The following is a 27,876-nucleotide window of genomic DNA, read 5'->3' as shown; positions in this document are numbered from 1 at the left end:
TAGCACGCGCGGTGGCGGCGGCGGGAAGATGGCGGCGTCCGGTGGCAGTGGTGGCGCTGGTGGCGGCGGCTTCCGCGCGGGCCCGGGCCCCGAGCGCCCTAACAGGTGAGAACCAGCCCACAGGGTGGGCCTGCACCTGCCCCGGGACTGGAGTGACCTAAGGGGAGTCCTGGAGGAGTGGCCCGGGCAGGCTCGAGGATTTTTACGGGGGCTGCGGACTTTAGGTGGCTATGGAGTACTGAGGGGACTGAGGGCTGTTCACGGGTCATCCGAAGGCGGATTGGGGGCCCCAGGGCCTCCAGGCGTCTGCATGCGGCCCTAGGGGCCTGAGAGGGCTTTGAGGGGTGTGGAGGTCTGAAAGGAGACCCAGGGGCTCCTGACTGTGTTGTGGCCATGGGGGAACTGGGGATGCCAAGGGGTCTGGGAGGCAGGGAGGTCCTGAGCAGGGGCTATAGGAAGTCTTGAGGTTGTTGAGGCTGTCTGGGCGACTCTGAGGAGGGGCTGAGGGGAATTTGGAGGGCTGAGGCCCACGGCTTCTTGGAGGGTGCTGAAGGACCCTGAGGTTCCTAAAGGTGGTCCTGAGGACATGCTGAGGGGACCTGGGAGGAGTGAGGACTGTAGAAGTTTGGGAGTAGGAGGCTCAAGTGAACTCAAGGGCCTGAAAGAGGCCTGAGGGACCAGGGAGAACTTGAGAGAGGGAGCTGAGGGGCCCTGGGGGTCCCAGTGAGTCCTGATTGGCAGGGAGAGGTCTTGGGGTCCCAGGGGTCCTGGGGGGCTAGAATGGGTCTTGGGAAGCCTGAAGATGGTGAGAGAGCGCTGAAGGTTTAAAAAATACATGAGAAGGGTCCGACCTTGTGGCTCCTCCCTCCAAGCCCCGTGGGTTGTAAATCCCATTCACCCCCAGGAAAATAACTTGAAGCATGGTCTTGCCCTCAGATCATGGTGGAAGAATTCACCCCTTTTGGTCTGAGAGAGGCCCCCTTTCCCTGTGGACAAGTCCTGAGACTGGTTGTTTGAACCGCAGAATTGGCATAGCAATTGAAGGTATTTTTATGCATTGTTCTGGGTTCTCAGAGGGAAAGGGGGGATCTTAGGATGTAAGACCTCCCTCCCTCTTCCCGTTGCACAAGGCCAGAGTAATCTAGACCTTCTCATCCCAGTCCCCCAGGACAGTCTGCTACCCTCAGTGACCAAGGAAGAAATTCGGACTTTTTCTTGCTGGTGAGCTTATGGGAGCAAATAATTTCCGTCAGTGTGATAAATGATGAAGTGGTTAATACTCGTGTGCTTCAGAAAGGCCTGAGGGTCCGGGTGCATGAGTTGGGCTTTGGAGGCCTGTAGTGGGGAGCAAAGAGAGATGAGGGGATTTGGGAAGACATGCAGGGGGTAGAGTGGACAGGATTTGGTGACCGGTAGGAGGTGGCATGTAAGGGACAGTGAATCCTAGTCCCTGCTTTGAGCCCTGGCTAGGGATAACCTGGGGCAAGAATGAGGTATAATTCGTTACATGTTATACAATTCACTCATTTTAACTGAACAGTTCACTGAGTTTTTTGGAGTTTTTTGTTTTTTTGGCTGCACCGGGTCTTAGTTGCGGCACACAGGATCTTCGTTGCCACATGAGGGATCTTTTAGTTGCAGCATGTGGGGTTTTGCGGCATGCAGGATCTAGTTCCCTGACCAGGGATTGCCCCCTGCCTTGGGAGCATGGAGTCTTAACCACTGGACCACCAGGGAAGTCTCCTCACTGAGTTTTAATAAATTTATAGAGTTATGTACCCATTAACACAATCCAGGTTTTCAGAATGCGTCCATTACCACAATGAATTCCTTCAAGCCCGTTGCAGTCAACCCTTCTCCCACCCCTGGCCTCAGGCACACTCTGATCTGCTTTTGCCCTCTGTAGTTTCGTCTTTTTAGAAATTTTACATGAATGGAATCATATAATATGTGGCTTCTTGTGTCTGGCTTCTGTTCCTTAACAGAATATTTTTGAAGTTTCATCTGTGTTGTCACAAGTATCAGAAGTTCATTCTTTTCTCACTGCTGCCTACTATTCCATTAAATGGATGGACACAATTTGTTTATCCATTTACTGGTTGATGGACATTTGGGTTGTTTCCATTTTGACAATTGCAGATAAAGTTGCTGTGAACATCTGGGTATGCATCTTTGTGTGGACATATACTTTCATCCTCGGGTAAATACCTAGGAGTGGAATGACTGGGTCCTATGGTAGGTGTAGGTTTAAGTTTTTTTTCTTTTTTTCAGGGTAAAATGGATCTTTTATTTATTTGTACTTAAACTTATAAACCAGCCAGTCAAACCGGGACTATTATTATCATCATGTGGCAAAATACAAAACACCTTTCTACAAATACTAGAGTGATGAACAACTTAGGGGTTGCAATAAAACAGAGCAAAAGAGGCAGAGGAAATCAATGAAGCACACTGTAGCATAACCCCTCACTTTAGCAATTGAGGTTCTTAACAAGTAGGACCTCCCCATCCCAGAAAATATAAAAAATTGTTCATTGAATCTTTGTACTTTTGCTTCCTATTTTTTTAAAATAAATTTATTTACTTATTTATTTATTTTTGGCTGTGGTGGATCTTTGTTGCTGTGTGCGGGTTTTCTCTAGTTCCAGTGAGCGGCGTCTACTCTTCATTCGGTGCACCGGCTTCTCATTGCGGTGGCTTCTCTTTGAGGAGCACAGGCTCTAGGCATGTGGGCTTCAGTAGTTGTGGCACGCGGGCTCTAGAGCGCAGGCTCAGTAGTTGTGGCGCACAGGCTTAGTTGCTCCGCGGCATGTGGAATCTTCCCCGATCAGGGCTCAAACCCGTTTCCCCTGCATTGGCAGGCGGATTCTTAACCACTGTGCCACCAGGGAAGCCCCTTGCTTCCTATTTTTTGAGGTTAGATTGAAAAATATGGAACATTTCGCGAACTTGAGTGTCATCCTTGTGCAGGGGCCATGATAAGTTCCAATTTTAGTATATGTGCTACCGAAGCAAGCATCATAGGTATTTTTAAAAAATATTTACTTATTTATTTTGGCTGCGCTGGGTCTTCGTTGTGGCACGCGGGATCTTCGCTGCAGCATACGGACTTCTTACTCCTGTATGCAGACTCTTAGTTGTGGCATGCATGTGGGATCTAGTTCCCCAGCCCAAGATCTAACCCGGGCCCCTTGCATTGGGAGTGCAGTCTTACCCCCTGGACCATCAAGGAAGTCCCTCTGCACTGTAGGTTTTTCAAGAAACTGCTGAGTTGTTTGGAGTGACTGAACCATAACTGCATTTGTACCAGCAATGTGCAACAGTTCCAGCTGCTCCCCATCCTTGCCAACACTTCACGTGGCCAGTCTTTAATTTTAGCCATTCTAAGTGTATGTTGGTATCTTATTTTGGTTGCATTTTACATATCCCTAATAACTAACGATGTTGGACATCTTTTCATGGTCTCACTGGCTATTCAGATCTTTGGTAAAGTGTTTTTTCAAATCTTTTGTCCATTTTTTACTTGGTTTGTCTTTTTTTAAAAAATTAATTCGTTTATTTTTGACTGCGTTGAGTCTTCGTTGCTGCACGCAGGCTTTCTCTAGTTGCGGTGAGCGGGGGCTACTCTTTGTTGCTGTGTGCAGGCTTCTCATTGCGGTGGCTTCTCTTGTTGCGGAGCACTGGCTGTAGGCACGTGGGCTTCAGTAGCTGTGACACACAGGCTCAGTAATTGTGGCTCGCAGGCTCTAGAGCGCAGGCTCAGTAGTTGTGGCGCACGGGCTTAGTTGCTCTGCGGCATATGGGATCTTCCCAGACCAGGGCTCGAACCCGTGTCCCTTGCATTGGCAGGCATATTCTTAACCACTGCACCACCAGGCAAGTCCCTACTCATCTACTTTCTGTCTCTATAAATTTACCTTTTTTTTTTTTTTTGGCCTCACCACGCGACTATGCAAGGTATTAGTTCCCCAACCAGGGATGGAACCCATGCCCCTGCAGTGGAAGCACAGAGTCTTAACCACTGGACTGCCAGGGAATTCCGTAAATTTACCTGTTTTATAAATAGAATCGTACCATATGTGACCTTCAGTGTCTGGCTTCTTTCACTCCATATTAATGTTTGCGAGGTTCATCCACAATGTAATGTGTGTCAGTACTTCATTTCTTTTTATGGCTGCATAACATTCCATTGTGTGGACATAGCACGTTTTGTTTATTCGTTCACCAGCTGAAGGACATTTAGGTTGGTTCTACCTTTTGGCTGTTTTGGGTAATGCTGCTATAAACATGCATGTACAAGTTTTTGTCTGAACACCTGGGTTCAGTTCTTAGGGGTATATACCAGGAGCAGAATTGCTGGGTCCTATGGCTGTTGTGTGTCCTTGAACATGCAGTCACCACCCAACACTACTTGGTGTGTTTATTAGTGGAAGTACCTTGAAGGTAGAGAGCATGTCTGTCTCGTGTAGTCTTGGTCTTGTATGCCTGGAGCACGGGCAGCCCAGAGGAAAGAAGTGTTCAAGAAATCTGGCTGGGGGACTTCCCTGGTGGTCGGTCCAGTGGGTAAGACTCTGCGGTACCAATGCAGGGGCCCGGTTTTGATCCTTGGTTGGGGAACTAGATCCTGCATGCATGCCACAACTAAGAGTCCGCATGCTGCAGCTAAGAAATCCCCATGCCACAACTAAGAAGTCTACAAGCTGCAACTAAGACCTGGAGCAGCCAAAAAAAAAAAAAAAAAAAAAGGAAATATGGCTGGGAGGGAGGGATGGATGAATGGAGTGTGGAAAAGCTCTCTAGGGCTTGTAGTCTGGCTGGTAGGACGTCCCTTCTAGGTGGTCAGGTCTGTCCCTTGTCTTCTCGGGGAGACTTGTGGGCCTGCCAGGGATGGGGGGAGGCTGGCCCTGTCTGTGAGTCTGGTTTTCCAGCCTTCCAGGTGGTGCCTGCATCTGCCTTTTTGTCCCATGAAGGGTTTTGTCATTTGGCCAGGGGTGGGGGCGGTTCCTGTCTTCTCCTTGGCCCTTCCAACGGTCCCACAACTCGAAAAACTGTCCTTAGGAGGGACTGCGTTCCCCCAGCCGCCCCCAGCATTACATAACTTGTTTGTTCCAACTTCACTTTTCTGCAACCAAGGGGGAAAAAAGAAAGAGAAAAGCTTATTCTCCTTCCTTCCTATCTCGAGGGATCAACAAAAAACCCGTTGCCTAGTAGAGATGGTCGTTAATGACCAAGCCGAACCTCTGGGATGGATAGAGCATGGCTGCCTTGGCTGGGCGCTTGCTGAGGGGAGGTGGGGTCCTAACTGCAGGCTCACTCACACAAAAGAAACTTGTTCTGCAGCAGGCCCCCTCTCAGCTCCACCTCAGGCCCTTGAGGGGGTCCAGGCTTCTGGAGAGAGAGGAGGTTTACAGTGTGTTGTGAGGGGGTGGAGGAACTCTCCCAGGAGTCACACCTCCCCAGCTAAAATTCCATCGCTGTGAGGTACCTGGCCTGCCTAGTTCTGGAGGAACCTTCTCGCCACGAAGTTTCTTCAGACATTGGGCCTTTGGCATCCTCTCTCCACTGCCCGTCTTTCCTAAAGGTGTCTGGATGGGGCCCAGTCTCATTGATTCACACTGCTTCTTGTGGGGCGAGGCAGGAGTATCTGGGTGAGGGCCACGCCGGTCACAGGTGTTTCTCTGAGAAGTCGTGACTGGGACACAGTGTGAGTGGGTTTGGCACAGTTCAGCTGAGGCGTCTGCTCCTGGCTTGGTGGCCTTTGCTTGTTTAAACTTTCTTAACAAGCCCTCTCTGGCTGCACCCTAGATTGTCTCCACTAATCCCTGAGGCTCTGGAAGAGTCCAGCCCCCCAACCCCTGTGTGAAAGACTGGGCAATGATTTGGCCTTCTGAGACGATTCTTGTTCCTTTGGCCTCATCCTCTCTTCAGCTGAGAGGGAGAGACAGGACTTTGACCCTTCAGAGACAGGAACTCAACTCCTCCTAGGAATTCTGGGAGATCTGGTGACATCAGGCACCTCATCAGACCCACATGCTTGTTGCATGCCTTGGGCACATCTGCAACCCTCTGTGTGTTAGTCTTCATCCGGGAAGTGGGACCCCGGACCCACTGGGCAGGGTAGCTGGGAAGAAGCAAACTAGGGTGAAGGTATGCTCAGAGGGCGCCCAGCATGTTGCACATGTGTGTGTGTGGAAGTGGCAGTGTTGCCCTGTGGTCCTGAAGCTGTTAGCATTCTGTCCGCTGTGCCTGCATGGACCAAGAAGGGATCATGGGGTGTTTGGCAGGTCTTGCTAACGAGCCAATGTGACACGTTGGGAGGAGAAAGTTGGTATCTTAGTCTGTTTGGGCTGCCATAACAGAATACCATAGACTGAGTGGCTTATAAACGGCAGAAATTTAGTTCTTGAAGTTCTGGAGGTTGAGAAGTCCAAAGTCAAGGTGCCGACAGATTTGGTGTCTGGAGAGGCCACTTCCTGGTTCATAGACACGGCCTCCTTGCTGAGTCCTCAAATAGTGGTTGGGTCTAGGGAGCTCTCTGGGGTCTCTTTTATAAGGGCACTAATTCCATTCATGAGGGCCCCATCCTCATGACCTAATCACCTCCCAAAGGCCCTGCCCTCTAATACCATCACATTAGGGAATAGGTCTCAATGTTTGAATTTTGGGGGGATACAAGCATTCATTCTGTGGTTGTTGGCTTGAGCAGTTTGGAGGATGGTAGTATCATTACTTGGTGGCCATGAGAGGGACAGTGGCAGGGCCAGTGGGAGAATGGAACATGTCAAGTCTGAGCTGCTTCTGCAGCATTGAGAGGACAGATGCTGCCATGTGAACCTGGCACCTAGGAACAGAGTGTAGAGCATGAGCTGGTGGGTCTTGGCAGAGTATTGGGGTGGGGCAGTTGAGTCTGGGGTAAGCTGGAGAGAGTGCTGGGCAGAGGTGCTTTGGGGGGGCTGGGTCACACAGCCGAGCTCCTTCTCTAGGAGTGAGGCGCCCCATTCCTCACCTTCTCACTGGTAGGGTCCCTTGAGCTCAGGATGTGAAATTGCTCTGAAAACTGCACACTTCGCCCTGAATTGTGCAGCCGGATTGTCTCATAGCTGAACCACTTCCATCCGGTAGCTGTGACCCCTCGGGGATGGCCTTCTTGTCGGGGTAGAAAGGCGTTATTAGCCTCTGCTAGCATTGCGCCATCTCTAGGGAGTAGACGTAGTGTGTCATCCCACTTTCCTTAACTGGTTATTTTTTATTGCCGATCCTCACGCGAGAGCTCAGAGGGGCCAGGTTGGAGGTTTGCGCCTGCCTCCCCGCCCCAGCCACTTTAAAAGTGGGGCTTCTCTGCACTCCTGCCCTTTGGTCTTGGGGCATGTTTCAGACTTAGGGTTGAAGGCCCTAGAGAAGGGGGAGGAGGGAGGGTGACTTCTCGGCATCCCCAGCTCCTTCCTCTTGTGGATGGGACTCATTTGACACCCTTCTCTTCCCCTGGCGATTGTCGATGGTCACATGCCTCCTGTGTGCCTGCCGCTGTGCTTGGTGTTGGGCATATGGGCCCCCGGACACCCAGACAGAGGGGCTGTGCCTGTGTGGGACACTTATGTGCCAGCATGTGAAGCAGTTGGGCTGTCATTTCCCCACGGTTGCCATAAAATGTCCCGAGGCTGAGTTGGAGGTTCCTGCCTTCTCCGGAAGGTTCTGAGCGTCTCCTTACAAATGAGGTTGAGCAGAGCCTAAAGGTTAGTGCCATCAGCTTGGGGGAAGGGAGTCTCGGGAGGTGGCCTGTTTTCTGGGTACAGGCAAGTGGCATGTGCAGGTTCTGGAGGGGGAGGAGCCTGGCTTTTTAGGGGTCCGGAGGGTAGAGAGGAGCTAGAGAGGGTGAGAGGAAGGAGTGGGGAGACTGGGGGCTGGTGCAGGGTTTGGGTGAGGGGGCACCTGGGTCAAATTCGTGTTTTGGAAGGATCCCTCTGGCAGGAGATGAGGGGGCCTGGGCTGAGGCGGGCGCGTGGAGATGGTGAGGTGGGCATGGGTTTGGGGAAGATACAAGGTTGAACTTGTGTGACATGCTGACCCATGGTGGCAGCCAGGTTGGGAGTCACCAGCTCTCAGGTTTCTGCCGTGGATGCGTCAGGCAGGAGGATGAGGCCCCACTTGGCTTGAGAGGCTCTGCTGCCCGAGATCATCCAGTGGGGACAGGGAGCAGACATGGACACCTGGCCTGGAGGGCTTAAAGTCCTCCCTCTGTTCTGGAAAGTCCTCGTGCCTGTCCTTGCTCGAGGGTCCCTGGTCTTCTAACCACCAGGACCTGGTCCTTCCCAGTTCAATTCCTGCCTCTCTCCTCTGGCCTCCTTGAGAGCACTCACCACGTGCACACTTATTTGCTCTCTTTTCCTTTAATCTGTTGGCACATTGTGTTGCTTCCGCCTTTGAGCCACATCCCCATCCGGCCCCTTCTTCCACTTCCACCTCATCCTGGCTCTGAGCTGCCATCGATTCTTGCCCTCCTGGCTGCTGTCCCCCCACCTCCAGTTGGCAGGACCCTCCCAAGGCAGGCATCAGACCAGGCCGTCCCTTGCCTGACACCTGCCGGGGGCTTCCTCACTCTCAGAACAGTCTCAGAACAAAATTCACTTCTCCACATGATCCCCTTGGCCCCCACGGCGAGGCCCTGCCCACCTACAGGCCCCCATGCTTCCACAGCCCACATCTCCAACAGCAGGCTGGTGCCCCTCCTGGGCCTCGTGGGCTCACCCTCCCTCGGCTGGGGTGACCTGTCCCAGAGCTTTGCACAACTCCTGTGTTGCCTCCTTGGGGCCTGGCCACTCTGTCCACCATGACTCCCCCCGTCTGCCCCTCTTCGTCCTCTGCCCCAGGCTCATGGTCCATTCTGTGTTCTTAAGGATCTGTGTCCCCTAGAATGTGTGCTCCCCGCAGGCAGGGCTTCACTGTGGAGGCTCTGATACAGTCTAGCGGATATTCTACATACAATCTACGATGGATTTGCAGGGGGAGCTGGCCTGACTGGGAGGCTTCTGGAACGGCCCTCCATGGCCAGCCGAGCAAGGGTCACTATTCTTCTTCTGATTTTTGTTAATGGCAGGGTCCGGGTAGAGAAACAGAGACTCACAGGTGTGTTGTCAGTGAATCAGCCCCGTTAGAGAGAAGCCAGTGTGAGCAGCACCCTTTTGCACGAGCTCCATTTAGTTCACGGACAGGATCTTAGCGCCGTGTTGAAGACGGGGAAAGGGCCAGCCGCATTCCCTGTCCAGCTGCCTGCCGGGGGAAGTGGGGGCTGGGGCCCGCTGGGTCCCCACCGGGCCGACCCGCCCTCCTCCTGTGGTAGCCGCTCCGCAGCTGTGCAGACGGGCTCTTAACACTTGTTAACCCCGAGTCTCCAGTCCCTTCCTCCTCCCCGCCCCTTTCCCGTTTCCCTTCAGAGAGGGCTGCTCAGGATTCACAGAACTCATCCCCCATGGCTATGAGAGCGTTTCCCTAACATTCCTTGGCGGAGTGGGTTTTGGGGCGCATCCAGCGTGATTTCAGACCCCTCGCCGAGCAGCCCCGCTGCTGAGCTCTTCCCGCAGACCACCTCGCCGCATACTGAAAATATTGTGATTCGGGAGGAAGTAACCGGCACCTTTGGGGAATCGCGGACCTTTCCTATGAGGGAAGCAGCTTCCGGAATTGAACACGCTCAGCCTGGAGGAAATCTTGAGGGGTGGACCTTTGGGCTTTTAAAGGCCTCGAGAGGGGGTCACCCGAGGATCAAGGATCGAGGCCGAAGACGTTTTCTGACGCCACAACTGCAAAATTCCACAGGGGTCAAAGACAGGATCCTAGCAGGAGCGGGCTGGGCTGGGCTGGGCTGGGCTGGGCTGGGCTGGATATCCGGACAGCTCGCCTCTCAAAGGGATGTTAGAATTTGAAGCAGTCTGCTGGAGGAAGCAGCAGCAGGGAGACGTGATCACCCGGAATCTTCCATGACTGTAGCTGAGAGTGGGACATTCTCCTGAGGGAGGGTTTGGGGGGGGGGTGGTGCCAAAATGCCCGTGAAGCAACAGTCATGTAGGGGAGCCCCGCTGCAGACCCCCGAGGCAGCCTCAACTTGGAATACTTCCAGGACTATAGTTAAAGTCATAACTGTGTGCTGGCTTGGTGAAGTCTGGTCGATCCTAGGAGGGCTTCTCTTGCTCTCTCTCTTTTCTCCCCACCTCTGTTGTGCAAGGGGTAATGGCAGCCCGTGGGCTGTAAGGCAGGGAGGCTGGGAACACACAAATGTTTATGCTCCACGTGAGTCACTTGCAGAAACTCTGGGTGGTGTTTTCCTTGCCAAGGCTGATGGCATTGGGCTGCCCTGCGGCTCCAGCCTTAGGCGCGCTTCCAGCATTTTAGCATTTAGAGTTGCTGAACTTTCACAGTAGGGGGCATGGGTAGCTTGCTGACCTTTCACAGGGAGATGGCTGGACTGTCTCTTTACGGGCGGGCGGGGCTTGGGCTGGGTCTGGTCACCACCCACTCACCTGCAGATCAACCAGTGAGGCTTCCTTGTCCCCATTCCCAGGGTAGGAAGCCAGTGTGCATTGCAGGGAGAGGTGGTAGCTGGAGAAGTATTAACTCCACAGTGGTTTTTCCAGAGGCTCGTCCGGAATTCGAGCCCCAGATCAGAGGCTTCTGACATTGAAGGCCCCTTTTGGCTACGAGAGCCAGAAACTCAACTCGACTCACTGCCTTCAGTTAAAAAATAAAAGTTCATCGTTCACATAAAAAATAAGTTCAGGGAGAATTCCAGTTTTTATATTCATTAAATTCAGAGCTCAGATGATTCCTCTGGAACCTGTGACTCCCGTCTCTTAGCTCTTGGCTGGGCAAGGTAACCTCACCTTGCTCCCCATCATCCCAGCAACCCTAGTGGGGAGGCAAGTTTCCATCCTGGTGGCTCCAGCAAAAGTCCCAGGGAAGGTTTTGGTTGGGTCGGATGGGTCACACTCCCTATCCCGGGCTCAGTCAGCGTGGCTGGGGACCTGGGAGGCTCTGGTTGGCCAGGCTGGGTTATGAATTCTCCCTTTTCAGCCCAGGGGTGCGTCTCCTGATCCTTACCATTGGGGCTGAGAGTGAAGGAGGTTCCCTGAGGAAAACGGGGCTCTTAACAGAAGAAGGAAAGGATGTTGGCACCCCCTAAAATGAAGATGTTCGTGAGAGGCCCCTCTTGATGCCTAAGTTTGTGCTGCTGTTAGAAGGTCCTTGCTGCGCCATACCCATACTGTGTCTGCCTGCAAATGGCCTAGCACCACCAGGCATGAGCACATGCCATTTGGTGGAACTGTCCCTTTCAGAGCCTCAATACCTGCCCTGCCAGGGGAGGCAGCTGGGCTGGGTCCTGAAATGCTGGCATTTGCAGTGCTGGATTCTCACAGGGTTTCCGAGTGGTGTTCTGGGGCCATGCAGTCATGTGCCTACTTGCCTAATTTGTAGAGTGAAGGGGTTTTGCTCATTCAAGTGGCCCCATCTCCAAGCCCAGTGCAGCAGGGATAATGTGGGGGGATGGGCTCTTACTGGGATCAGCCTCTTGTCAGTGGGTGGGAACAAAACAGGCGAAGCTTCAGCCTGAGACCTGCTTATTAGTAGCCCTTGCTGCCCCTGGCATTGGGGCCCTGGCTGGGCTTTGAGGGGTCACGGAGGCTGTGGGGAACCTGGCTGGTCCATGAAGGCAAGGGAGGTCATGGGGGAGACCTTCTACTTCGAGAAGACTTGGAAGGGAAAGTGATAGAGGAGCGTGGAAGAGCTAGTGGGCTTGAGAGTGCAGCATAGGGAGGAGGGGTGGAGGTGGGGGGCAGAAAGAGTTGGCCCTTCAACACGGGGAATAGCATGAGTAAAGTGTGGAGGCCAGACATCCCAGAGAGGAGCCTGCCGAGGGCTTCCTGGTTGAGCCGTCAAAGGATAACATACCTAGTCCCAGGACTTGGACCAGGAGGTTCCATGGAGGGGGTAACAGAGCAGATATATGCAGCAGATACCTGCAACAAGCAGAGATAGGAGTCAGGCGCCAGCCACTGCTGCCACCTAGCAGCCAGCCACCTGCCACCTCACCCATCCTATCCATCCATCCATCCTTCCATCCGTCTATCCATCTACCCATCCTTCCATCCAACCATCCATCCATCTGTCCCATCTGTCTATTCATCTGTTCATCTACCCTATCACCCATTGTCCATCCATCCATCATCCATCTCCCCATCTATCCATCCGCTCATCCACCCACCCACTCAGCCATCCAGCCATTTAATCAACAAGTGTGACTGAGCTCTGAGCACATGCTGGGCATGGTGCCAGGTGCCGGAACACAGCAGGAGACAGAACCCACCCTTCCCTGCTTGGTGAGGCTCCTGTTGAAGCTTCGAGGAGACAGGTTGGAATCAGATGGATGGTTTACCAGATGGAACGATGGGCAGACAAGACAAATAGAGCTGGGTTGGGGTCAGAGAGGTGTGAGGCCTGGGTGGGGCTTTCCCACTGTGACCTGGCAGAATGGGGTTACCTCCCTCATAACAGCTGGAGGGTTAGTGGGATAGTCCACACCCTTGCCCTGGCTGCCACTGAGGAGCCACATCCTGCCCTACTTACTGTCCAGCTCCACGTCCACCTCCTGGCTTGGCCTTCCTGGTGAGTGGTCTCAGCTCTCCCAGCCTCAGTCTCCCCGTCTGCATCATGGAGGTGATCAGGGGGCCCATCCACCTGGGGCTACAGAGAGACCGACACTGACCAGGCCTCTTACGTGCTGTGTGGCCTTGGGTGGGTGCCTGAACCTCTCTGTGCCTCAATGTCCCTATCTGTAAGATGGTGGCGATAGTGGTATACCCCTCTCCAGGCTGCCCACTGAGAGACGAGCTGGGAACCAGGTTGGCACTGCCCCGGGCCCACAGTCTTGCATGGAGTGGGTGCTCGCTTGCCAGGATGGGGAGGGGTGGGGGTACGTGGAGGCAGAGAGCTTGCTGATGAGGGAAGGAGGGTCTGGGTGTCCGCCTTCCATCTTCCTAGCCTTGAGAAGTTGCTGGAGTTGGGCAGGTCTGGGACTGGGGAAGTGCTGCCTACAGGGTCCTCTTGTCCATCAGCAGTGGCCAGATCCCTACGTCCTGGGCTCCCTGGGGCACTGGTCAGAGGCTGGGGTGAGGGCAGAGAGCCTGGGCAAGAGGTCATAGCTGGGCTTCAGGGGCACTGGGCTCACCGTGTCCCCTGAGGAGCAAGACTGTGGGAGAGCCACAGGGGGCTTAGGCAGGAGAGTGATGGAGTTTGATGTCATTGTTGCCTTCTGCTTGTGGGAGGGTGGGCCATACCTGTAGAGTTCTTGGCTGTAACCCAGTGAGTATTGTGGGAGTGGGGGGAATTCATGCGGTTTGTCCCTGTCTCAGAAGGGCGGGATGACGGAACTGACCGGGTGGTTCCACTTGCCTTGAGTGGAACCAGCACTGAGTGAGGCTGTCTGGCGCCAGGCTCAGGATCCCAGCCAGGCTTTGGGGATGGCTGGTGGGGTCTCATTGTGAGGCTGGTAACTTGTGGGGCCAGGCACACCCCTGCCTCTACTCCCAGCCCCTAGGAATTTGCTCCTGTCACCTCTCTGGGTCCTTGGGAGGAGTCATGATGGTTCTTTTGAGGTGGACGTGGGTTCTAGAACCTGTCTGCCTTCCCTACCACCCTCTGGACCCTCAACCTCCCTGGCTGTCATGTCGGGGTTCTCAGGAGCCACCAGTCCTGGGTGCCGGCAGGTTGCATGGTTCCCTCCTGCCGGTACTCCCCAGCACCCAGCACCGCCTCTCTTCTGTCACCCTGTCACTGCACTGCAGGCACAGACAGGCAGGAGCCAAGGACATACGTGTGGGAGGTGGCCCTGCCTGGTGATGCTCTGAAGATGAGGTGGGCAACCATGGCCTGGCGCCCCTTTGCAGGGCTCAGGGAGAGCGTCTCTGTGGGTGATGTGCTCCCAGGGTGGGCTCGCAGTGGGCCCTAGACGTGTCCACGGTCCAGCTCTTGGATGAGGCAGAGCAGGTGGGAAGGAGTGGATGAGGCTCTGTCCCTGCCTGGCGGCCTGGCTCACCTGGCCTCCCATGGGGTGCGCAGATCCACCTTGGCACTGGGCATCCTGATTTAAATTATCGCAGAAGATGTAGGAAGTAACCAGTATGATGACCAGGAGGGAGAAATAAACAATTCAGCTGATGCTGTGGAAAGAGCCCAGGCTCAGGGGCACATGGGATCTGGGGCCCTGGCCAGATCTTCTTCTCTCTCTCTCTCTCTCTCTGGGTCTCTGTCCCCTCTCTATGGGTCTCTGTGCCCCCCAGTCTCTCTCAGTGGTTTGGCCTCCAGGCCTGCTGGGACACTGCTCTGAGGACCTTCATCTGCTCCTGGGTTCCACACTTGTCCACACTGGAGCCCTGCTCTTTCATCTGCTCCCCAGCGTGCCCGGGGATCAAGCCCTGCGAGAGGACTGCAGGCATCTCAGAAGGAGCTGCCCCTTATTGTGGGGCTGCGGCTGTCTGGGGGTGAGGAGGGCGGAGCCGGCCTGGGGTGAGCAGCCCCAGGGGAGAGTGTGCTGACGTGAGCATGGGGGCTGCTGGCCAGCCGGAGCATTTAAGGGCTACTGCCAGGTGCCAAAACATGGTGACTCCATCCTTTGGGCTGGGAGCATAGTACCCAGAGCTGTGAAATACTGTGGTAACCACAGCAACAGTGGCTTGGGGTGTCTGCCTTTGTGGGACATGTGGGACCTTGGTTCAGACGCACCTTTGATCCATGGAGCTGCGTGCCTGGAAGGCAGAGCAGTGGCCTTGGCAGAGTCAGCAGGCTGTAGTAGAGTGGGAAGTGGGAGCCAGTACTGGAGCTGCCTGCAGCCATGGGGGGGGGGCATACTGGGCCTCAGTTTCTCCATCTTTTTTAAAAAAAAAAAATCTATTTATTTTTGGCTGCCTTGGGTCATCGTTGCTGCACAGCCTTTCTCTAGTTGGGGTGAGCAGGGGCTACTCTTCATTGTGGCGTGCGGGCTTCTCATTGTGGTGGCTTCTCTTGTTGCAGAGCACGGGCTCTAGGCGTGCGGGCTTCAGTAGCTGTGGCACGTGGGCTCAGTAGTTGTGGCTCGCAGGCTCTAGAGCGCAGGCTCAGTAGTTCTGGCGCACAGGCTTAGTTGCTCTGCGGCATGTGGGATCTTCCCGGACTAGGGAATCGAACCCATGTCCCCTGCATTGGCAGGCGGATTCTTAACCACTGCACCACCAGGGAAGTCCAGTTTCTCCATCTTGAAAGGGACACTTGCTGCACTGACCTCCTGGGCTGGCCAGGGATTCATGAAGTTCTTTGTGAAGGGCTGTGCCCAGCATGTGCTCTGTCAGTGAGCCTGCTTTGTGAAGGGTCTGAGGCGGGCAGGAAGGGGAAGCCAGAGAAGCTTCCAGTGTGGCTAGATAGGAGGCAGTGGTTGGTGGTGTGGGAAATAGGACAGAGAGGTCACCAGTGGGCTGCCGGCACTTCTCCCTCTGCAGCTAGAGAGCCCCATCCCCATCCCCCAGCCTCTGTCTCCCCCCCCACCCCGTCTCTGTCCCCCTCTCTCTGGGTCTCTGTCCCCCTTCTCTGGGTCTCTTTCTCTTTCTCTGGGTCTCTCTCCCCCTCTCTGGGTCTCTATCTCCCTTTGTCACCCCAAGTGCAGTGTCTTCCCTGCTGATGCACCCAGGACCCTAAGGTGGAATGGCCTGGAGCTCCCTGGTACTGCATCAGCTGGGGTGTGAGCCAACCAGCTGCACTGCGCTGCTGTACTCCATCGAGCCACATGGACAATAAAACCAAAATTGGCTTTGAAAGTGGAAGTGCTCTCTGTTTTGAGGGGAAGTGAGGGAATTTGCATGTAAGAACAGTATGTTAAAGGGGCAATACCGTCAGACTCTGTTCTGGCCTGAGCTTTGGGCTCCATGTGGGGGTGGGAAAGGAGTTTACAAAACCCCAAAGAAATGTTTCCATGAAATTCTTTCTTGGTCTTGCCTTTTCCCATTTTTTTTTTTTTTTTTTGGACATTCCAGTGAAAAAAACTTTCCGGGGCTTCATATCTCTCCTGTGGGCTTGGGAAACCAACCGTGGAGACCAGGGCCAGCAGCCGGGCGAGGGCAGGAGGAGGGGAGCGCCCTCCCCACCAAGTGCTGCTCCCAAGGCAGCCCCTACCGCCGTCGCGGGGCTCTGTCACTGTTGGTGTGGCTCTGTACCTCCTGTGGCTGTCCCTCACTAGGCCATCCTGCCTTGGGTACCCCCGAAGCAGGCCCTGAGGCAAGGACTCTAGCCCCTGGTATATTTGGGGGGTGACCCCATGAAGAATGGGGGGCAGGAAGGAGCCCACACAGGGGGCGCCAGCAAGGATCCAGCGACAGCATGGGCAATGGGCTCAGCAGGCTGGGGACGCCTGGAGGTTGTGGGGATCCTGCCACAGGTGGGCATTTACCCCACCTAGTCCCACTGGCTGTCAGCTCCCATGCAGGGACATCCAGAGGGAGGCAGCAGCTGTTTCCCTTGTTCAGCACGGGACTGCACATGGCTGGGGGTGCCTGATGACAGTGGTAGAGAGACACAGCGCGGGGGTTGGGGTCAGGACAGTGGGGGGCACATGGTCAGAGGCCAGGTCCAGGCTGAGGGTGCAGCTGGGGAGGCAGTGAGTGGCCTCCAGAGACGCCCTGACCCGGCTGCTGACGCATTGGCTCCGATGACTCAGCGCGGGTGACCGTGGCTTGGGTGGCCGTCTGGAGACTCGGACTAGCTCAAGGGCTGCCGCTGCCGCCTTCCTGGGGGCCCGGGGCCCCGCCTCGCCAGCCGCCCCCTGTCTGGGCTGGCCTGAGTAATGGGTCCTTCCCTTAGTCATCGGTCCCAGGCCCTGGCCCTCCCTCTTCCTCCTGCCCACCTCCGCCCAGCCAAGCCTGCTTCTCTGTCCAGGCTGGGGACTCTGGCCCCTGCCGGCTTCCTCCCTCCTTCCCTGAGTTCCCCAGAGGCTGTGAAGTGTGTGTGGGGTAGCGGTGGGGGCTTCAGGGACAGTTGTCCCACCGGTGAGATGGGAGGAGGAAACCAGCCTTGTGAGGTGCCATGAACCTTGCTGGGGGCACGAGGAGGAGCGCCTGGGACAGGATGAGGCATGCAGAAAGGGGCTGTTTCCTACCCCCTTGGTGCAACTTGGGCTCCACACCCTGTAAGCAGAAGTGCTATGGGCTTTGTAGGGGTTCCTGGGCCGGGGTGTCCTAACTCCAGCAGAGGAGCGTTTTAACGCTCAGAGTATGCACGGCCTCCGTGCTCTGCTGGAGGGCAGCCCTTTGTACCCCCTTAAAGGGTGTTTAGCTTGTTTCCCATCTTCAGCCCCCAGAAATGGTATTTGGTAAATATCCTCACACATCTCTCAACTTGCACATGCGAGTATATCTCAGATAAATCCCAAAAGTAGACTTGCTAGGTCAAGGATGTGAACCTTTAGAATTTTTCTAGGTGTACCAAACTGCCTGCCTGGGAGTTGTCCCTCTTCGCACTCCTGCTGGGAATGGACAAGAGCATCTGCTGCCAGATGGCCTACCCCATGACTCTGCCCACCTGAGGGGTGAAGCCAGTCCTTTGGCAAGCACACTTCCCTTATCGTGAGCGAGGCTGAGTCTTAGGTCTCTCCAGCCAGCTGTGCTTCCTTTCCTAGGAACTGTCAACCCACATCCTTCTGTGACATTGCTGGCTTTGTATTGATTTCTTGGTGCTCTTTATATATGGAGGACCACTGTAAATATATGTCCAGGGACCAAGCAGCCCCAGGTTGAAGTTGCCTCTGGTGGGAGATCTTTCTTCTGGTGAAAACATGCATAGGCACGCCAGTCCCCAGAGCTCAGAGGAAGCACAGGAAATCCTCCCAGCTTGCCTCACACTTTCAGAGGAACTTCTAAGAAAAAACTGAGGCCAGCTAAAAGCAAAATGTCAAATGCTGGGTGGGGGGAATATACAAAATCTGTGAGGTGAGGTGTACACAGAGAGGCCAGCCAGGCTCACTTGACACCTGCCGTGGGCTGGTGCTCTGTGGGTGGTTCCAAGCTTCAAGTTCCCAAGCACTTGGCCCCATTCAAAGGCATGCGAGTGGCTTGTATGGTTGGTGGCAGGATGTAGCCCCCCACTTTGCCAGCCCAAAGTGAAGCTGGGGGAAGTAGGGGGTCTGTGGTCCCTCATTTCCCAGGAGGTGATGGGGGCCAGGGAGCCTCATGGCAGCCCTGTGACGTCTGCTCCTCCCTGCCCCTTCCCACCTTTTTTTTTTTTTTGCGTATGCTGGCCTCTCACTGTTGTGGCCTCTCCCGCTGCAGAGCACAGCCTCCGGACGTGCAGGCTCAGTGGCCATGGCTCACGAGCCCAGCCGCTCCGTGGCATGTGGGATCTTCCCGGGCCAGGGCACGAACCCGTGTCCCCTGCATCGGCAGGCAGACTCTCAACCACTGCGCCACCAGGGAAGCCCATGTTTCTCAATTTTGGGTAATTCTCTTGGCGTTTTTTTTTTTCTTTTCTTTTGCGGTACGCAGGCCTCTCACTGTTGAGGCCTCTTCTGTTGCAGAGCACAAGCTCTGGTCGCGCAGGCTCAGGGGCTGTGGCTCACGGGCCCAGCCGCTCCGCGGCATGTGGGAGCCTCCCGGATCGGGGCACGAACCCGCATCCCCTGCATCGGCAGGCGGACTCTCAACCACTGTGCCACCAGGGAAGCTCTTCCCACCTTTTAAAAAAATTTTGGCCGCGCTGAGCAGCATGCGGGATCTTATTTCCCAACCAGGGATCGAACCCGTGCCCCCTGCAGTGGAAGTGTGGAGTCTTAACCACTGGACCACCAGGGCAGTTCTGCCTGCCCCATTTGAGAGCTGAGAAAATGAAGACCCAGAGGACCGGGGAACGTGCCTTAGTCACACAGCTGGCAGATAGCAGGGCAGCCTCGGAATCCTGCCCTCTGCTCCTCACACCAGGTGCCAGAGCCTGGAGCAGCAAGGGCCGTGGTGCAGCCCGGGCAGTCTTTCCAGAGTGGGTCTGGCCAAAATTCACCTCCCAGGCTTTGGGTCCCGGCCCAACCCTCCAGACACTCTGCTCAGGGCCAGGCTCCAGGCTTGGATGACTCTAGGGGATCCTGGTGATGAAAGGGGCACACAGGTGCTGTCTGCGTGTCACCTCCTCACGCCCTGCAGCCCCTGCTGTGCTGAGTGACATCTGCAGAGAACAGCACTGCCATCCCCGGGGCTACCCAGACTGGCCAAGTCTACGTCTGCGTCTGCATCTTAACACGGTCCCTGGTTTGAGACACACCTCTTCTCTGCACCCTGTTCCTGGGAGGGAGGTTCCAAGGGTTCACAGCAGCCGTCCCTGATCCCAGGCCACTGTGCTGCACAGGGAAGGTGGAGCACCTGGCCCCAGGCAGGAGGGGGCCCGTCTTGGGAGGGGAGGTGGCCCTGCACAGGGACGGCCGTTTGTGGAAGTCGGGCCTTAGGGCCAACACCCAGGATGCAGCCAAGCCCTCTGCTCCCAGGGAGAGGCTGGGCGTCACTGTCTAACCTCAGGGGTGGCAGTGCTGGGAGGAGAAGCCGGGGACACCCCCACTTTTTCTGGCCTCTGCACCTCTCTGCTCCCAGCTCCTGTCTCCTCCCCCCGGGACATTCACAGCTTCGATGTGAAGCCAGTTGTGGATGATGTGACCACTTTTGGTCCCCATTTCCTGGATTGTGCACCCGACGAGGGCAGGTCTGCTCTGTCTCATTCATGCTGTGTCCTCCCACCCATGAGAAACAGACAAGGGGCTGACAAAAAAGCCCATGAGGAGAAGGGGGGAGGGAGGGGATGGATCTGAGCACCTCAAGGGTCCTTGGAGGCTCATGTGGGATGTGGCTTTGGCTCGGCGCTCCGGAGACCTGTCACAGGGTGTCGCCGAGAGGACACAGCAAGACCCTGTCCCTGGAGATGTCCTGGCAGGGCCTATATGGCTGAGGGCAGCCCTGGCCAGTGGGTGGGTACAGTTGGAGGCCTTCTGAATCCTGAGGGTCCAATGACATTCTCTTCGTGATCTTCGGAACATGGGTCAGGTGGGGTTCTTGGGAAACCAAAAGAGCAGAGACTCGGATCTGAGCAGTGACCCGGTCAGGAAGGATGGGTTGGATGCAGCAGCACTGGCTGCTTCCTGCCTGGGAGAGGAGGGGGACGTGTGAGGTGGGCGTCCCCTCCACCTCATGGGGAGAGGCGACTCAGCCAAGCTAGAGACTCAGGGTCCTCCTGGGCCCCTTTCCTTCCCTCCCTCCACGGTCTGCACACCCAGCCTCCAGGACAAACCCAGGATCTGGCTACCGACACCACTGGCATCCCAGTATCACCAGCTCAGATGACCACAGCGCTGGGCTCTGAATCACATGTGTTCCTGCCTCCCAGAGACAGGATGGTTTTCTGTTAAGCACAGGTGGTGTCCCCCTGCCACGTCCCCTGTCCCCCCGCCACGTCCCCATACCTTTGGAACCCTGAGCACCTCGCAGGCCTGCAGGCAGTGTCCAGGGCCCTGCAGCCCCTCTACACATTGGATGGTTTACCCCTTTTCCCTAGGCTCTGCAGTTTCCCTAGGCTGATGGGGGCGGCCTGTGCGAGCCGGGGACCTCCCGTTAGCAGCGACTGTGTGTCTTGTGCCCGGCGTCAGCTCTTTTACCCCGTGGTTGTGTTTTGGGAGCTGGTGGGCAGTAGGAGTCGAGGAGCCTTCTTTCTCTTCCTGCTTTCTTGGAAAGACCAGTGCCCACATTCCTGGCCCTCATTTGTGGGCAGGGGCAGGCGTCAGTCCCAGGAATGGGAAAGCAAGTTCCAGAGAGCCGGAGGCCATGGGGAGAGAGCAGAGGGCTGGGGAGGATGGCCTTTGCCTGGGGTGGGGTGTGGGGGCTGAGAGAGTCCTGGGAAGGCTCTTGACCCCATGGAGGCTGATGGGCATTGCCCCCTTCTGTTGTGTTTGGAGGAGGAAGTGATATATTAGGACCTCCTAAACTACTCATTTATCTCTGCATTTCTACAAAAGTTTTCCGAGATGAAACAGCAAAGCGGACAGGGGCTGGGGGGGTGGTAGGGGATGAGGGGAAGCGAGTGGGGGTGATAGGGGCTGGGCCACAGAGGACCTTGTATGCTGTGAGGCCCTGGAGGTCATGGCAGGGTTTTGCCCAGGACCTGAGAAGGCTCAGATGTCCTTGAGTTTTGTTTTGTTTTTGAGGTGAAAGTCATATAACATAAAATTCACCATTTTAAAGTATATAATTCAGTGACATTTAGTGCTTTTACAATGTCGTGCAACTATCGTCTCTGTTTAGTTCCAGAACGTTTTCATCACCCCAAAGGGAATCCTGTACCCTCAGGCGGGCACTCCACACCCCCCCTCCCCCAGCCACTAATCTACTTTCTGTCTCTATGGATTTCTGGACGTTTCATATAAATGGAATCGTGTAACACGTGGCCTTTCGTGTCTGGCGGCTTTCACTCAGCCTGATGTCTTCAAGTTTCTTCCATGTTGTAGCATGAATCAGTTTCATTCTTTTTTTATGACCGAGTAATATTCCATTGTATTCATATACCATGTTTTGTTTATGCATTCATCCACTGATGGGCATTTGGGTTAGTTCCACCCCTCTCCTTTTCAAAACTTTATTTTTATTCCAAGACAACCTTTGCCTTGTGCGTCCTCATTTTGAGGTGCAGGAATCTGTTTTACTTGTCGCATCCCCAGCTAACTGCCCCCATAGGTAAATCCATCTTAGGGCAGTTATTCTTGGTTTTATGGCTTCCTTACCTTGGTGACAGGAAGATCCCACGCAACCTCCTGTTTCCTGGGCCCGGGTTCAGTCCTCCTGTGTCCTCTTATAGCTCTGGGGCTGCGGAGAGACTGTTCAGCGTGTCCCTGAAAGGTAGGACTGACAGGCGTTTCCCCTCGACTGGGCATCCACCGAGTGCAGCCAGAGCCGAATTCTTCCGTAAACGGCCAGGGTGACTTGATGGTCGTGTGGCCGCCCTCCCCTGGGGTACAGGGCACAAGAGGCATGCTGGCTGGTGTCAGAGTGGCTGGACCTTGAAGGTCAGCACCCGCTGGAGGTGGCTCTCCCTCTCCCACGGTGAGAAGCTGGCCCGTGGCACCCCCAACCCCGGGGCTTAGTGCCACCCGGGAGGCTGCAGGTTTCGAGTTCCTCCTTCAGACCTGTGCTGGAGCTCTGCGCTGGCAACTAATCCCACCCCGCCTCCTGCAGGGGAGAGAAGAGGGGCTTACTTGTGGGGATGGCTTACTGGGGCACAGGGGACAGTGAGGTGACATGGAGAGTCCTGTTCCTTAAAACGAGCACTCAGTAGGCACAGGTCATTTTATTTGCTATTATTTGTTTATTTATTTATTTTTGGCTGCGTTGGGTCTTTGTGGCTGTGCGTGGGCTTTCTCTAGTTGCGGCGAGCAGGGGCTACTCTTCGTTGCGGTGCGTGGGCTTCTCATTGCAGTGGCTTCTCTTGTTGTGGAGCACGGGCTCTAGGCGCGCGGGCTTCAGTATTGTGGCTCGTGGGCTCTAGAGCGCGGGCTCAGCAGTTGTGGCACGTGGGCTTAGTTGCTCCTTGGCATGTCGGATCGTCCCGGACCAGGACTCAAACCTGCATCGGCAGGCAGATTCTTAACCACTGCACCACCAGGGAAGCCCCAGCACAGGTCATTTTAGAATGAAAGCTAATGAAATAAATTTTTAAAGAGGAGAAGGTTGGAAGCAACCCAAAGGTTCATAGATGGGTGAACAGATAAAGGAATTATGGTGTGTCCACACAGGGGAATATTACTCAGCTAGAAAAAGGAATGAAGCGTTGACACACGCTACAACATGGATGAACCTTGAAGACATCAGGCTGAGTGAAAGAAGCCAGATACAAAAGACCACATGTTGCATGATTCCATTTATATGAAACATCAAAACAGGCAAATCCATAGTTACAGGAGGCAGATTAGTGGTTGCCAGGGCCTGGGGGAGGGGGGATGGGAGGGTGACTGGTAATGGGGGTGGGTCTTCTTTCACAGTGCTGAAATGTTCTGGAACTAGATAGAGGTGATGGTTGCATAACATCGTGAGTGGATTTTATGCCACTGAATTGTACACTTTAAAATGATGAATGTTATGTGAATCTCATCTCAAATACAAAAAAAAGGGATGCGGGAGGCTCTGCAGGTCCTGCATCAAACCCCGCCCATTTCACAGGCGGCAAATGGAGGCTGGAGAGGCGCATCCACTGCCACGGCCAGTCAGTGGGCAGGTGGCAGACACCATTGGGACCCAGGCCTGGTTTCCACTTCTCTGGGGCTGGTTCTGGCAATTTTGCCTCCACCCGGGGCAGCTTCAGAGCCCTGCCAAGCCTGCCCAGGGACCAGACGGCCCTGAGGCCGGTGAGCCACCTGCCCACCTCTGCTCTCCCCCAGCATGGCCGACAAGAACGGGGCCCTCAAGTGTACCTTCTCAGCCCCTGGCCACAGCACCAGCCTCCTGCAGGGCCTCGCCGCCCTCCGCGCCCAGGGCCAGCTCCTGGATGTCGTGCTCACCATCAACCAAGAGACCTTTCACGCGCACAAGGTGGTCCTGGCCGCCTGCAGCGACTACTTCAGGTGAGCGTGGGCCCCCAGGGGCAGGGTGGAGGGTGCTGCCCTTCTAAGAGGGAAGATCTCAGGGCTGGGCATCTAGCCGGGGATGGCTCTGAGGGAAAATGGCTGGGGTTAGCCCATCTTTGGGTTTAGAGGGAAGTCCAGTAAGCCTGCAGGTTTTTCCAGGTTTGCTACTTATTCAAACTTGTGGGGGACACTGAGCAGACAAGCAGAGCATGCCTGGGGGACAGAGGTGGGTGCCCGATGAGCAGCTTCTGCCCTGCGAAGGTGGCAGGACTCCGTCAGGTTTTCATTCTAAGTCTTTATGTGATGCCTGCATGTGCCAGGCGCTGTTCTAGGCCTTGGGGATTTAGCAGGGATAAGACAGGCACGAGCTCTGCCCTCATGGCACCTGTACTCAGGCTGAGGGATGGGAGGGACACCTGCTCGGCAGCCCTTGTGTGTGCCAGGCTCTGTCCAAGGCCCCACGTGATGAGTGAGGCCTTGCTGGGTGTACAGGTCTCTCTACCCTAAAGGCCCTTTCCTGAAAGCCCCTTCCCTGTGCCTGGCTGGGCAGCGGAGCGAGGGCCCCACGGAGCAGGGCTGGGGGCTGTCACAGTCTCCCTCATTCCCTTAGTGACCAGCTGGCAAGCTTCCTCCTGACACCAGAGAGAGCTGGGGTGCCGCCCTGGGGGTGGTTCTTCAGCCCCACATTGCCAAGGGTGGCCGAAGCGTTCCCACCTGCCGTCCCAGGTGCCCGTCTTGGGCTGCATGTTCCTCGCAGCTGGGGTGCCTTGCCTGGTGCGCCCCCTGGCTGCCCGCCATGGGCTCAGAGGGGCCATTCTGGGGAGTTGGAGCAGCCAAGCCATCTGGGGCGCCGCTTCTATTTTTATTCTGGATTTGGGGACGGGCGGGCTGGCCCAGCCAGAAATGCCCTTTAAAGGCTCCTCTGCGCTGGCACTGCAGTTGGAGAGGCCTTAAAAGGCAATGCTCCCTCCCGTCACCGTCACCGTGATTGCTTCTGCCTTCGATGGGCTGACGGGACTCGCGGGGACAAGAAGGGGCAGGGTCCAGGGGGCTGGTAGAGCACTGCGGTGGAGGGTTGGGGGGTTGTTAGTCAGTGGCCGCACGGCAGCACCAAGCTCAGCTGTCCCTTCTCTGGGGCCTGCGACTAGGGGACGGGCATCTGTCGGGCAATGTCAGGAAGTTCTCTCCCCTCAGACGGCTGTCACAGGCGTGTGCTGATGGTAGTTATGATTATGATGAAATGCCAGCTTGCCCCAAGCTGGAGCACACGCCATCTTCTAGAACCTGCCATGAACCCTGAGCAGGCACTGGGGTTCTCACCCCTCTTCCTGGTGGGGGGCCCTCAAAGGCCATGGGGAGCTGTGACCCAGGGCCTACGTCTCTCAGCAGCGCTCACATTAGCACTGCTTCTCAGAGCAGGATAGCACGGCTGACAGAGCTGGGGTTACTTGCTGCTGGGAGGCGGGTCTCACGATGGGCTGGTGTTCCTTTGGGCCATTCTCAGGGAGCTTTCCTGACCATGTAAGCCTCTGGAGATGGCAGGGACCCTAGCACCGCCCCCTGATGGGCACTCTGACCTGGGCACCCTCACCCCTCCCCAACCCATGTGACAGTGACCCAGGCTGGGGAACGTGGAGCCAGTTGCCCACGTGAGGGGCTGGGCTCTGTGAACCACAGTGCCTAGTGCCCTTGGGGGTCCCTGCCTTGTCTCCTGAACTTGCCGCCGGCGTGGTCATCCAGGGCTGGGTGTTAATGTGGGGCTGGAGACCTGTCCCCAGAGCCAAAGCCAGAGCCAAGGTTTGGTCTTCTCTTGCACAGCCACACCAGCCCCGCAGCGAGCAGCCCCTGGTCCCTGCCCTTTGAGGCAGCTGGGCCCCAGCACCGCACACTTCTGGGTGAGGCCAGGCAGGGCTCCACGTAGGGGGGCAGAGTGGGGAGTTGCTGCTTGCAGGAAGATGCACGGCTAGGGGTGGATTAAAAATCTTTCTTTTCCTTTTGCCTGTCTTTAATGAGCATCCAGCCTGCTTTCCCCTGGCCGGCCGTGCCCTGCTCACAGTGTCCTGGGGCCAGGCCATGCTCAGGCAGCCACAGTGCCCCTTGGCTGCCCCGAGCCCACATGCTATGTTTCTGACCTTCAGGGCCATGTTCACGGGCGGCATGAGGGAGACGAGCCAGGACGTTATTGAGCTGAAGGGCGTGTCGGCCCGCGGCCTGCAGCACATCATCGACTTTGCCTACAGTGCCGAGGTGACACTGGACCTGGACTGTGTGCAGGACGTGCTGGGTGCAGCCGTGTTCCTGCAGATGCTGCCCGTGGTGGAGCTGTGTGAGGAGTTCCTCAAGGCCGCCATGAGCGTGGAGACCTGCCTCAACATTGGCCACATGGCCACCACCTTCAGCCTGGCCTCGCTCAAGGAATCGGTGGACACCTTCACCTTCCGGCACTTCCTGCAGATTGCCGAGGAGGAGGACTTCCTGCACCTGCCGCTGGAGCGCCTCGTCTTCTTCCTGAAGAGCAACCGGCTGCAGAGCTGCGCTGAGATTGACCTGTTCCGTGTGGCCGTCCGCTGGCTGCAGCACGACCCCGCCAGGCGGCTGCGCGCCAGCCACGTGCTCTGCCACATCCGCTTCCCGCTCATGCGGTCCTCAGACCTGGTGGACAGCGTGCAGACGCTAGACATCATGGTGGAGGATGTGCTGTGCCGCCAGTACCTGCTGGAGGCCTTCAACTACCAGGTGCTCCCCTTCCGGCAGCATGAGATGCAGTCGCCGCGCACAGCCGTGCGCTCGGATGTGCCCTCGCTGGTTGCCTTCGGTGGCACGCCCTACACCGACAGCGACCGCTCGGTCAGCAGCAAGGTGTACCAGCTGCCCGAGCCGGGGTCCCGCCACTTCCGTGAGCTGACGGAGATGGAGGTGGGCTGCAGCCACACGTGCGTAGCCGTGCTGGACAACTTCGTGTACGTGGCCGGGGGTCAGCACCTGCAGTACCGCAGTGGCGAGGGCGCCGTGGACTCCTGCTACCGCTACGACCCCCACCTGAACCGCTGGCTGCGCCTGCAGGCCATGCAGGAGAGCCGAATCCAGTTCCAGTTGAATGTGCTGTGCGGCATGGTATACGCCACGGGTGGCCGCAACCGGGCCGGCAGCCTGGCCTCGGTTGAGAGGTACTGCCCGCGGCGCAATGAGTGGGGCTACGCCTGTTCACTGAAGCGCCGCACGTGGGGCCACGCGGGTGCCTCGTCTGGGGGCCGCCTCTACATCTCGGGCGGCTACGGCATTTCGGTGGAGGACAAGAAGGCCCTGCACTGCTACGACCCCGAGGCCGACCAGTGGGAGTTCAAGGCTCCCATGAGCGAGCCCCGAGTGCTCCACGCCATGGTGGGCACCGGCGGCCGCATCTACGCCCTCGGTGGCCGCATGGACCACGTTGACCGCTGCTTCGACGTGCTGGCTGTGGAGTACTACGTGCCCGAGACGGACCAGTGGACCAGTGTGAGCCCCATGCGGGCCGGACAGTCAGAGGCCGGCTGCTGCCTGCTGGACAGGAAGATCTACATTGTTGGGGGCTACAACTGGCGTCTCAACAACGTGACAGGCATCGTGCAGGTGTACAACACCGAGACGGATGAGTGGGAGCGCGACCTGCACTTCCCGGAGTCCTTTGCCGGCATCGCCTGTGCCCCCGTCCTGCTGCCCCGGGCCAGGACCAGGAGGTAGCTCCCCAGACCCCGGTTCCCGGCCTGGCCGCCTGCTGTTTCTGCGAGGGGCTTGGCGGGTGCGTGTCTGGGCGGGGAACTTCAAATCCCCACCCCCGCGGGCTGGTCTCGCATAAGGCACCCTCCTCACCCCCCCCCTTCCTTCCTGAAGCAGATTCTGGCTCTGTGCCCAGTGGGGGAGGCTGCCAGCAACAAGGCTGATGTGGCAGCAAACTCACACCCAAGGCGGTTTCCTCGCCCACCTTCAGTTCTCGCTGGCTGGCTGGCGGGCGGGAATCGGGGTCTCCTTTGGGGCGTCGTGGTGTGGCTTTGCCCCACTTCTCTCCCCTCCCCCTGCCTGGAGGTCTGAGAAATGCAGATACGAACTCGTTCCCGGTTGATCCCCAAATTCCCCCCAACCCCCATGAGTTGCATGCGTCCTTTTTTAAATAAACACACCCCAAGTCTCTAACATATGGACCTCCAGGAGCAGGAGAAGCGGCTGGCAAGTACCTGGCTCAGGTTGGCCAG

General features: G+C 56.4%; 1 protein-coding gene and 1 pseudogene across 4 annotated transcripts; one reads left to right on the top strand and one right to left on the bottom strand.

Annotated features, from left to right (window-relative positions):
* On the top strand, positions 1 to 27,810 carry KLHL26 (kelch like family member 26). Of its 4 annotated transcripts, none has more exons than XM_032628293.1 (4): positions 1 to 105; positions 937 to 1,044; positions 23,462 to 23,644; positions 25,786 to 27,810. In XM_032628293.1, exons 3-4 carry the CDS (start codon positions 23,463 to 23,465, stop codon positions 27,365 to 27,367), a joined length of 1,764 nt encoding a protein of 587 aa, XP_032484184.1. In that variant the 5' UTR covers positions 1 to 105; positions 937 to 1,044; position 23,462; the 3' UTR covers positions 27,368 to 27,810. The 4 variants fall into 4 exon arrangements, with proteins under 4 accessions (XP_032484184.1, XP_032484183.1, XP_032484181.1 ...); XM_032628292.1 differs by having other exon boundaries at positions 23,244 to 23,644; XM_032628290.1 differs by lacking the exon at positions 937 to 1,044 and having other exon boundaries at positions 2 to 105.
* Positions 2,926 to 3,019, bottom strand: LOC116752394 (annotated as a pseudogene).
* Positions 27,811 to 27,876: the final 66 nt, after the last annotated feature.

This window comes from Phocoena sinus, chromosome 3 (genome assembly GCF_008692025.1).
Source record: "Phocoena sinus isolate mPhoSin1 chromosome 3, mPhoSin1.pri, whole genome shotgun sequence".
NCBI classification, from domain to species: Eukaryota; Metazoa; Chordata; class Mammalia; order Artiodactyla; family Phocoenidae; genus Phocoena; species Phocoena sinus.
Note: the sequence above shows the minus strand (reverse complement) of the source record. Positions and strands in the feature narration are given on the sequence as shown.

What these genes read in the sequence shown, in the direction of transcription:
- KLHL26 (XM_032628290.1), top strand. Translation starts at nt 29, where the DNA reads ATGGCGGCGTCCGGTGGCAGTGGTGGCGCTGGTGGCGGCGGCTTCCGC. An exon ending in GGCCCCGAGCGCCCTAACAG is followed by an intron (nt 106 to 23,461) that starts GTGAGAACCAGC and finishes GCTCTCCCCCAG; the next exon opens with CATGGCCGACAAGAACGGGG. An exon ending in GCCTGCAGCGACTACTTCAG is followed by an intron (nt 23,645 to 25,785) that starts GTGAGCGTGGGC and finishes TCTGACCTTCAG; the next exon opens with GGCCATGTTCACGGGCGGCA.